The sequence below is a fragment of the Balaenoptera musculus genome, chromosome 5 (genome assembly GCF_009873245.2).
Source record: "Balaenoptera musculus isolate JJ_BM4_2016_0621 chromosome 5, mBalMus1.pri.v3, whole genome shotgun sequence".
Classification (NCBI taxonomy): domain Eukaryota; kingdom Metazoa; phylum Chordata; class Mammalia; order Artiodactyla; family Balaenopteridae; genus Balaenoptera; species Balaenoptera musculus.
In genome coordinates, this window is record NC_045789.1 from 78,893,672 (window position 1) to 78,905,938 (window position 12,267).

The following is a 12,267-nucleotide window of genomic DNA, read 5'->3' on the forward strand; positions in this document are numbered from 1 at the left end:
GTTAATCTTTTCCCACATCAACGGAACGCTCTTAAACATAGAAATTACAATCATCATATCACATCTTTGTGTTTAACCATATCATAAATTTTTTGAAAACAAGGATTAATTTTATCTCTTTTGTGTCAATCTTTTCACATAGCATACTTGTGGACCCGTTACAGCTAAAATCATTACCCTTCTGGATCCACAATATTTTATTTCCATATTAAAAATATTTCATCATATTTCAATACTGATATTTAAATACATCTGATTACACTTTTAATCATTTAAGTTTCTTTGTTTACCATCAAGTCAACTAGAGACATTAGGGTCTAACTCACCAGTTGAGGTATAAAGGTATGATTCTGTTTGTTGTGGCACTAGCTGTTCTTTTATGATCTATCTCAGACCGAAGATTTTTTTTATCAGGGTGTGGAGAACAAGGTAGGAATACAGTGATTGGCTTCTGGAAAAGATGTGTTGATGGGTGCTGAACATGAATCAGAGGGCTTGTGGATAGTACTGAGTAGGAAGTATCTTTCTGAGTTTTTAAATATGCCACCAGAGATGGGTCAATTGGTTGGACCTATACAAAGAAAAAATAGATGTATATTCCTATATTTTAATAGCAGAAGATACAAAGTATCAGCACATTTCTAAGTCAATTTCCTGAAAATTTAATAGAACATAGTTTTATACATTTTTCTCTACATTGTTGGTTGGAATCTACACTATATTAATTTATAAAAGATCACGGATTTGGTCTTCTTTTTACAAAGTCTTTCTGAAATCTAGGTTCCTTGCTCTATGTTATAAATAACTGAGAAACACTCTTAATTGTAGGCAAAAAAAATGACCTAGAAAACAAAATAGACATTTTATATAATTTCTAATTAGAACTATTGTTAGATCAAGTGATCTTCAGAAACTAGAAAAACAAGACTATATTTATCTGTTTCCTCTCACATAAGAATGGCTGATAAAAATAGCTAGCATGATTCCAAAATTTCAAAGTTTATGGAAAATATTCATGAATAAATTGTGTATAATATGATTTCTTCCTAACTTTTCTTCTTTGCTTACCACTTATGGTACAACTGGGAGAAATTAGGAGAGCATGAGGGAGAGTTAGGCTAGAAGGAAATATTGAGGAACTATGTCTTCTAAAATGTACATTGATACGTCATTGTACACTTTGTAAATAATGTTTGTATGTATTAAATTCTCATCCCAGAAAAGGACTGTTTAATAATTAAATATAACCAAATATTTACAATCATAAGTATTTTAATTGATTAGCCTCTCTTTTAACCATCCTCTCAGGTGGAAATCTTGAATCATACAGAAGTCCCAATGTCTGGCATTAATTCTATCATAGATACTCAACATTTGTTTTTGTCAACAAATATCATAAATAAAACAACACAAAAAATTAGCTAGAAAAATCTTTAAAATAAGGCAGGGATTTATTTTGGAATGAGCTTTAATATGCTCCAAATCATCACTATATCAATGATGACACTGTAAGGTCATTAAAAGTATAAGAATTCATTTACTGTTATATTAAATATTTGTATCTTCTCCATCCTTTTCGGATGATGTTTGATGACCCACAAAATCTAGGAGAAGAAACTCACCAGTTTTTAATATTTACCTTTAATTGTACAAGCACTGGTGAGCTGAAAACTCCTGGAGGATAATTTAAGGATATTCGAGAATCCATGCTTGGCTTAAGAGTAAGGCCTTTCTTTGTTACTGTAAAGGACTCTTTCTTTAAACAAGACACAACAGAAAAGATACCCAACTTATAAACTTTCACCTCAGCACAGGTCACCTGTGTGGATTTAAGGACATTAAGACAATGACATTAAAGGACATTAATAGTGCATTGCTCTGGAAGTACATGCTGTACATATTCTCTGGCTGTGGGAAAAAACAACAACAACAACAACTATATGCTGTCCCTGTAATCTCCCACAATTGAGAATTACTTCATTAACCCCAAATGGATGGTCCTTTCATGAGATGAAGTAGAAGTAGATATTAGGAGTTTCTCAAATTTGAACTACACAATAGAAAAGAGAGAAATAAATGTATTTTTAAATTTAAATTATTCCCCCCAAAAGGTAAATCGATAATGGGCAATCACATTTAGTGTTTTCACAAATATTAATTATATTTGGAATCCTATCCTCCTTTACCAGAATGGACTTGGACTTTAAATATTGGCCTTTATCCAGAAGATTTAACAATGTTTTAGGAATTCCAAGGACTGAAAAATTTCATCATTTGGGTAGTTTACACAAATCCTACAGCACCTGTACTATCAGCAAATTCTTCCTGCTGACAATTCACAGTCTCTTGATAAAGTAATTTTCTCTGTCATTTTCTCTATTTCTCTCTTCCATGCAGGGGGAACAGATGATTGCAAAGAGACACATTTGTGTTTCTTTTTTATATAGTGACATTTAAATTTGGAATGCATATATGCAGGGACATATTCAAGCTTTTTTATCACACAAAAAGGAATTGAGTACATAAATGAAAACAAAATTATCTACTCATATAATCACCAAAGCTTAAAATGAAGAGGAAGACTTAGAAGTAATCTGGTCTATTCATGCTTCCCTAAACACCAGCTGGGCTCCACCCAGGCATGAGAGGATAATCATGCAGACACACACACAAACATTTCAGGGACAGTAACAATGGAAAATAATCTATCATTTGAAAACTGACTAAGGAAGAGATTTCACAATATCATGTCATGAATCCATTGTTGGGAAAATTCAGGGCATGATGGATGTTCTTAATTGGCTGGAGGGAAAATGGTGAGAGGTAAGAAAGAAAGGTTCTCTGGGAACTCATTATGGTTGCCATGCAGTTGGAGTACATTTGGTAGGTTCTTGGGAAATGGAAGGGTTTTTAAGCAGGGGTGTGTCAAGAGCAGAACTCTGATGATGGTTTATCTGACGCCAGAATTAGAATTCTTAAATGTTGTATGAACCACATAAAAATTTGGAAGGAACCTAGAGTTTAAATTTTCTTGAGCTAAATATAGGGATAACAACCATTAGAAAACTATAAAAGAAAATATATGCTTTTTTTTTTTTCAGTAGACAATGGCTCTCTTATTTTTTTCTTTTGCATTTTCTATTCACTAATCATCTTGCATGCCCATTTGGTGAAAAGCACATGTGCTATGAACTGTTTTTTGTTTTCATTATGATAGTCACACAGATGGGTCAAGATTAAAAAGCCACACGTAAGGGCAATGATAACTAGACTATTATACTTACAGACTTCCTAGACTAAATATAAAATATCTTAGTTGCATGAATTGGCGTAAATAATTAGAACAGGCTTAGTTTTCATATTCAACTGTATAACTTTGTTTGTAACTCAGAAAAGACCCAAATCAGAAGAGATAAATTAAAAAGAATTGTTTGCATGTGTGGCTTTTTTTTTACATTTATTCCCTGCCCTCTTCTTCAAATAATGATAACTTATATAAAGCTGAAAAGACAAATATTTTAATTATTTAAAAATAAGTTCAGTGATCCACAGAAGAACCTTAAACTTTAACTCCCATCAACTCTATGCTAAGTTTAATAATTATGTATATATTCTTTCTTCAAAACATATGAATTTGTCACCATAGATGGCTTCAGAGTTATTATAAGAAAGTCTACCATGAAAACGATAATTTATTAACTACTAACATGTGTTTATAGACTTCCTTTTATCTTCTTAAGTGTATTTTCTCATTTAATCCTTATTACCCTATCAGGTAGACACTATTATTGTATTCATTTTTTAGATGAAAAAAATTGAGTCATATCAAGATTACATAATTTACTCAAGTTCACATAGCAGGAAAGTGTAGGAACCAAACTTCAGACCCAGCCAATCTTCCGCGACAACCCACATCCTAACTACCACATATACTGTTTTCCATGTACAGACTAATAACTAGACTTAATAACTATCTCAAGGCATACACACACACACACACAAATTGTTTAGTTTTTACATATTTTCCTAACCCATGAATGATAAAAATAAAGCTAGTGTCATCTGGGGACTCTAGAATTCTTAAATTTAGACAGAGGTCCATCCCATTAGAAATGTTAGTCTAAAGCTAGTCTAAGGTGTGAAGCTAATTAAACCATGATGTTGGCTTTGCTTCCCAGGCAAAAATATGACACTTGCTGGGTCCTAGACTCAAGTTCTTCACTCCCAAATTTGACCAATAAGCTCTGCTCTTTTATTTTTATGGATAGCAAAACAAAACAAAAAAAAAACAAAAAACACATGAATTCACTGGCATAAATCTTATCAACCCTTCCATTTTATACCAATGGAGTAATTGTATCTGTACTATGATCTGGTAGTCTGAGTAATAGTTAGATGAGAAGTCAAACAGCAAATGTAGGTGTAGTCAAGGATTTACCAACCTTGTAACTTCCTCTCATTCCTTCCAGTGAATTTGGAGTCAGGTAATTTGCTTGAAGGTCTACATCAGACACTTTCACCATGATGTCTCTGTAATTTCCCCTGTAACGTGCAGTAAATGGAATTGCAATGCATATTGGAAATGGAATTCTCTTTTCCATATGTGAGCACTCTACAGTGATAACATTGCTGACCAATTCTTCATTATCACTCACTATTAAAGAACTCATGTTATTAATTATCCGGCATTCTAGATGTTGTAGAACATAGGATGGTGCTGTAATACAACAAGACACTTGGGTGAGAGTATCATCACTCAGCACATCAAGATACCTGCAGGGGAAAAAAGGACATCATTTTTTCAGATATTTGATTTATAGACTGTATAGTGAAATGCCTAAGAGCACAAGCTCTAGAGCCACGTTGTCATTGTATGAATCCCTGCTCTCCCACTTAGTAACTCTGTGACCTTGGGCAAGATACTTAAACTCTCTATGCCTCAGTTTCCTCAACTGTAAAATAGTGATAAAATAATACCTATCTCATAGGAAGATTGAGAATTAAATGAACTATTATACAGTAAGTAATTAAAAAGCTGTGCCTGGCACATAGAAAGTACTATATATATTAAGCTATTGTTACTATTGTTATTACTATTATTATTTAAGCAGATGATTCATTCCTGTTTTGTTCACTTCAAATATAAATCTGAAGATTGCTGAAGCTTCTTGATAAACCAAATACTAGTGCCTGAATAGTCTTCTAAATTTTGAGGAAAGGTATAGATATGGTAGTGGAATTGTTTATTACATTTTTAAGAAAAATAGAGAAAGGTACAAAAGTACTGTGAATGTATGTTTAATCAAAGTAAATAGAAACAGAATATTTACAGTCCTCAAAGAATCAATCCAAAAACTGATTTTGAAAATTGGTTTTACTCTTGCTTTTTGTACCATCACCTTTGCCTAAGATTTTAGAGTCTTATAGATTTGAATTCAATTTTGAGATCAGTCACTATTTGTTTGACCTTTAACATTTTAACAGTTAACCTTTAACTATTATTTTAAAATAGCTAATATTTTAGCTCTTTCTATGTACCAGGTTTTAGGCTATACATTATTTCATTCAAATCCTCACATTATGGATATGAGGTACTACTCACCCATGGGCAGGTACTACTGTAATTACTATTTTACAGATAAAGAAACTGAAGTTTAGAAATTTTAACTTGCTGAGGATCACACAGATGGTAAGTTGTAGAATCAATAAATGAGCCCATCTATCTTTAACACAAAAGCCCAAGCTTTCTAATATAGTATCATACTTCCTCAAATCATTCCAAAACACTGGTTTCTTTATCCATTACAAACTGAAACGAATACTAGATCCACAATAATGTGAGGGTTGAATGAGATTAAATATTTCAACTTCTTATAGTAGTGGGTTAACATAAATAAGTGTTCAATAAATGTTAGCTGTCTATATTACAACTACCAGCTTGCATTTCCCCTCTTCTCGCTATTTCTCATTTCATACCAGTGAAATGATTGAAATATAAACAATGTCAAAGAGAAATGAGGATCTTTATAAAATGCAGCATTAATATCAAGTTCTAGAATAATCAGCTTTTAACTATTTTTCAGTTAGTAAATTGAATGTTATAGTGCCCTTTAACACAGAAATCTAGAAAATATGTTGAAATTTCAGAGAGGGTTATTTATTTATATTTACAATTCTGAATGCATAAAGTTAGAAGGAATAGAAAATTATCCAGCACATGGGTCTGTTTGAGTCTTCTCTGATCATGGTGATAATGGTATTTCAGAAAATTAGATACATTGTTTAATATAGGATACAATGATCCAGTATTTTTTTAATCATCATAGCATTACTTTATTCATAAATTAATTTAAATCTTTAATATCATAAAATAGACAGTGTTCAAATTTCCCATTGTTGTTTTTAATTAGTTTCTTTTATCTGGATCCAAATAAAAGCCACAAATTGCAGTCAGTAGAACGTGTGTTTACCTCTTTTGCATTATATATGTTTCCCCTCAGTTTCTTCTGTCCTTCCTTCCTCCCTCCTTTCCTCCTTCCTCCCTCCCTCCCTCCCTCTCTCCCTTCCTTCCTTCCTTCCTTTTGGTCTTACTCTCACTCTCTTGGTCTCTTGCTCTCAGGCTGGGGGGATACTACAGATCCAGTCTTGTATAACTTTAAAAATGACTCTCTTTTGTGCCCTGGAAACCCAACTCAATACACTCTTCTTGCAAAAGACTGACAGACGAAGTAGGGCAAGGGGCCCTGTAAATGCTTCCATTTCCCCTAGACCTAATCAAATAGATCTAGTCCAGCCACTAAAATAATCACATTGGTTTATTCTAGTGTTGTTTCCCTTTGTATACACTAAGACAACTACCCTGGAAGAGATAGGCTTTTTTCAAAACACTCTCCAGGGAGGAATCACAACAGATTGTGAGCTAGGTTTTGTTTATGACTCTCATCTTTCTTGTGGCATGATGGCTTCCTAGTCTGAGGAATTGCAATGAGTAGTCATCTTCTGAAACATGCAAGCCAAGCAAAATTGGTTTGCATGACACAAAGAGGAAATCACTAACTAGGAAACACCTAAAGGAGGTGTTAGAGGGAGTGGTTCAGCAATGACTCATTAGTTGATGCTTTGAGTCATTTCTGAATGTGAGGATATGAAGTGTTAATGTTTTTCTCAAGTGAAATGGGCAACCACATATTGACTACTTTAATAGTTGTTTTGCAGGGGCAGTAAGCCTTTCAAACCAGGGGGGTCTTTCACGGGCTATATATCACTGCTATGACATCTATAGAATTCATTAGATTTTTAGACATTTAGGGAAACTTACAGCTAAACCAGCTCAACCTCTTCATTTTATAGATGAGACAACTAAGGTCAAAGTGAGCAAAATGACTTGCCTGAGATCATAGACTCATTCATGGTGTTGTCCTGGAAATGGTATTGTATTCTGAAAGAGCAGACACGGGATAAGTGAAGTCTGGTTGTGTGTGGGAGGTGGAGAAAGTGAGGGTTGTTGGAGGTGAAATAAATCAACATACTAATATTTAGCTGAGAGTGAACATCTTCCAAGCAACAAGGTACTAGGCCCTTTAGGTGATTTTCTCATTTGACCTTACCAAATAATCCCAGCAATAATTTCTATAAATAAGAAAATGGGGCTAAGAAATGAAACAAGTTGCCCAGGGTCACAGAACTAGTAAGTAATAAAACAGGAGATAAATTTAAGTCTGTCTGTCTCCCAAGCCAATGATTTTTTTTTATTATTATTATTCCCCATTACCTTCTAAGGGTCTTAATTTTACTGTGAAAATATGGCTTGTGAATATTTTATTTTATTTGGACAATTATGGATTATTATCCCCTTGTATTGGGGAGATAATTCACAAAATAGATCAGTCAATTTCAATATATTTTTTCGAAGTCATGGGCTCTTTGAGAATCTGGTGAAAGCTCTGGACCATCTCCAAGGAGACAAAATAGGTGTGAAAATATACATTCAATTTTAAGAACCTCCCGAAGCTTATCCATGAGCCCTCCCAGAGTTCTACAGACACGGGTTAAGAATTTATGATGATTTATAAATAAAATAAATGTGAGAATTCATTTGAGGATATAAATAAAATAAATCTAAGGCTGGGAAATTCTCTTCTAATATTTGAACTCTGCAGTCTCCTAGTTTTTTCTTATGATAATCTAAAGAGTAGTGATTTAGGGAAGTGTCCATATTCTTGACAATTGTTCATTTTAACTACTTTCTTATATAGTCAATTCTTTCTTCCTTTAAAGAAACCTTTAATATTTTTCCTGAAACTACCCTGAAACTAAGAAACAAACAATATTAGTAATAGCAGCCATAAACATTTTTATGGGAATAATTTAAACTGAATTATTGATTTGTAATATCTTTTGGAGATCTGAAATATAGATATAAAATTTTATTCGTGTATAAATATTGTTTTATATACAAGTAGAAACACACATATAAGCAGGAATATACAAGCACCTCTCACATTGTATTTACTTACTCCTTTTCCATGATGTTATTCTTTTGCTTTAGAGTCTCTGAATCACTGGGAAGAGGACTATTCACATATTTACTGGAGATATCACATGTTGTTGAGGATGTGGTAATCTCTTCACTTTGGCTTTCTGAGGTCTCCTGAATTTCTCTTTCTCTTGTCTGGATTATGTCATGCGTCTCTTCCCTGTTGCCATTTATGTTCTCAATAGTCATGTGTTCTATTTGTTTATCATCTTCATTTACTGCATTATCTGGGAACATTTTGTTCTGTGACTCTCCTTCCCCTGTTACATCTCCCTTCAATGATGTATTGTTTTCTTTTCCCACTAGTTCTGAACTCCTATGTATTTTATTTTTTTTTAACTGGACCTGGTTTGTGTAATGACTTTCCTCTCCATTTGTGGGAGAAACAGTAGCTGTTTCTATGACATTTTGTTCCCCTCTTGCAGCAATGTCTGTTGCTTTGATATCTTGAATGGCAGACATTGTCTGCAGTGGAGTGCATTCATCATGCATGCCGCATAAATTACACATCTCCTTTTCTTCTTTCTTTAGAAATGTAGCAGTGCTCCCCAAATATTCACTTCTTTTCATGAGGCAATCTATGAATGCAATGATTTCTACACACACATACACACAGAGACACATTAAAAAGAGTAAATACAAAACTAAACCAAATTATGTTTCTCCACTGACATGTAATGAAATATGGAGAAATTACCCTAGAAATCTACAAAGACCCTTACTAGGCTTTTAAGCCTACCTCCCTTCTGAAGAAGTCATTTGCACAACTGTAATTCTTTTAACACATCTAGAAGTTGGGGATAAATTGCTTTTTAACATAGTAGAAAAGACTAAATCTAATCCCTCTTGCTTGTGAAAATGCTTTGAATATTTGCAGAAAGGTATCATGACCCCCCTTCATAAGATGCCATTCAACTGAAGTCAACATCTCCCTCAGTCATTCCTCATTTGGTATGATTCTGAGAATTGTTTTTCTTCTTTGAATGTACTATACAGTTTATCAATGATCCACATATAATTATTCACCTAAAGTTTAGCAGAGCTCTCCAGATGAGACTTGGGTAGCAGGCATACCATAGTTACATTATTTCTGCTGATGCAGATGCTGCTGTATTTTATTGGGTACTTTGTTTGCTATTATGATTGGATTAGGTTTATACTACTTCTCCTGCTGGACTTGTGATGACTGGAAATTTTCAAATGAGTCTTTCAAAGAATAGCTCTAATTATATCAATTCTCTGATTAGAACCTGGCTACTCAAGGACTAATAAACCAAGTGAAGCCTCTTTGCTCTGGTGTAAACCCTCACCATGATCTGATCTGATATAATCTCTCACTCCATCCCCATTTCTTATTATTTTCCTATTTGTTCATTCCTCCTCTCCTCACAGCTGGGGTCACCTGATGGCTTCTTACAGGCTTAGCAACTCTGCAATCTTTAGAATTCAATTCTGAACTCAGGAATATGTAATTTAAGGCCCTATAGCTCAGTGTTTTCAAAATCATCAGTAAATCTTCCTTTAACTAGTCTAGCCTTATCATTGGGCTCCAGTTCTGACAACTTGTTTTGTTGTCTTGTATCTGAGACCCTGTCTTTATTTTGAACTCCTATTCCGGTAGCTGAGTCATCATCATTTTCCATGAATGATCATTTGTGTTGCCTAGGACCACATTCAGTTCTCTCCAGAGATTCCATTCCTGGCTATGAGATCCAGCTGATGGTCTCTAGGTCATGCTGCCTTTGGACAGATTTCCCTCATGTCCACAATCTGCCCTCTAGACTGAATTTCTTAACGTTATCTGGATTCCTGATTGATGAGACTTGCCTGCTCGCCTTGACACTACATTATTTAGAGTTAGATTTGATGATGCTACCTATCTTCTTATCTAGAGTAACTTGTTGTTGTCTGAGATCATAGACATCAGATACCATGTTCTTCCTTCCATGCTGTATTTCGCATCCATAACTGTCCCTATTCCCAAGAACCTGCACCCCACTTCGTGTGTGGGGGGGAGTCTAATTTCATATCCAATCCCACCCCATTCTTCCCAGTGTTTTTTCAATTAACACGTTCAAGTTCAAATAAGTCTAAAAATAGAGTATCATACTCCAATATGAAAAAACTGCTTGTCCTGCCTCACACTAAGCCTATATTTTCCTACTTCTAAGTGTTGGGTCCTACTAATAACATCTCTGCTGGAATGCTCTTTTAAGGCCCCAAGTTTCTGGCTGCATAAATCCAATTCATTCCTTAAGCTTCAGGTTAGATACTGCATTTGTGCTAGTGAAATTCCCCACTCTAAAAATGGAATCTCACCTATTTCTGAAGACTTAACGCACTTCATTTTTATGTCTCTAATGGAATTAGCCTCAAAGTCCCTTGCATTATTGTGCAATTGCCTTAACTGATTTCCCATGTTAAATTGTTGGTCCCTTGTGGACAGAGACTCTATCCCGGTTTTTGTATGCTCCTTAGCGCTCTCACAGTGGCTACGCAATCGGTATTTTTTAGAGAAAGAATAAAGGAAATACTTGCCTTGTCTCCAGGTACAATGATTCTCTTTGTCAAGCAGTACATACAGCTGCTGGCAGGTGGAGCGCAGAGTCCCTGCAGTGTGTTCCAAGAGTTGGTGAAGGGCCCCACTGAGTTCTTGACCCAGAAAGACCACTGTGGCTATCCAAGTGGCCCCGCCAGCCCCTTCACAATGGTCTTCACCCAGGAGCGCCTGCTTTAGCATCAGGTTTTGTCTCCAAATCTGCTTCAATATTTGGCCTAGTTTACCTGAACCTATGTCTTCTGTATCCATTTTATGCTCCACAGGTGGAATGTTTCCTAACAGCAAAGCCTAAAGGTTTAGCAAATTCAAGCTTGGCTGTGGTTTTTTTCTTCTAAAATCTAGGAGATGATCCAAGTCAGCTAGCCAAGCGCTTTCCTGCAACATAATAGTTTATTCAGCTTCTTGTTGACCAGTGAAAAGTTACTAGGTGACCAAAGGAGGGGCGTTCCTGCACCGTGGGTGCCACTGTGTACAGAATAGATTAACCACAGGGGTGGAGTTAGCTCACACAATCCCACTTTCCATGTAAGTTTTACACTTTTGATATACTATGGAAGCCTCATATACTTTTCAAGTTTTGAGGCAACAAAATATGGATTCTGTGGTAGGATGAGGAGTATATTAATCAAAGGTAAACTCTTTTAATAATACTGCTAATAATAACTCTATATGAAACTCAAAAATACTTATGAATGAACTAATATGTTGTCTGAATTGCTTCAAAATAAGCTGGGCGTGTGGGAGCAGTGTATAGATGAAATAAGATTGGCTGTAAGTTAATAATTGTTGAAGCTGGATATGGTTACATGTGGGCATCTTTACAATTCTCCCTAGTTAGCATAGAACATTTTTAGAATAAAGAATTTTAAAAATATTACTCTGCTGGAGCAGTCTATTACCACTCTGCTCGGTTAGGTTAATCAGTACCTTCTTCTATGGCAGGTCTGCAGTGAGATCGAGATAGGTACTTGGCCTCTTTCCTCTCTGATCATTTCTCTCTAATTGGATAAAATGCTCCTCCACGAAAAGAAAGCAAACCTGAAGAGTGGCTTTCTCTGAACTAGCAAGGAATCTTCACCATGTATAATTAAAATTCAGTCACAGCACGTTCTCACCGCTGCTGGCCCCTTCGTCGGCACATTGTATATGACACCATGGCGTCACAGGACCT

At 35.0% G+C, this 12,267-nt stretch overlaps 1 protein-coding gene across 1 annotated transcript in view; it reads right to left on the reverse strand.

The window, feature by feature from the left end:
• Positions 1 to 11,367, reverse strand: part of DTHD1 (death domain containing 1) — a 72,317-nt gene extending 60,950 nt beyond the window's left edge. The window contains exons 1-5 of the mRNA XM_036853210.1: positions 11,075 to 11,367; positions 8,517 to 9,132; positions 4,443 to 4,773; positions 1,640 to 1,819; positions 327 to 571 (exon numbers count right to left, since the gene is read on the reverse strand). Of these exons, the coding sequence (XP_036709105.1) occupies positions 327 to 571; positions 1,640 to 1,819; positions 4,443 to 4,773; positions 8,517 to 9,132; positions 11,075 to 11,345 (1,643 nt within the window). The 5' untranslated portion in view covers positions 11,346 to 11,367. The remainder of the gene's footprint in view (positions 1 to 326; positions 572 to 1,639; positions 1,820 to 4,442; positions 4,774 to 8,516; positions 9,133 to 11,074) is intronic.
• Positions 11,368 to 12,267: the final 900 nt, after the last annotated feature.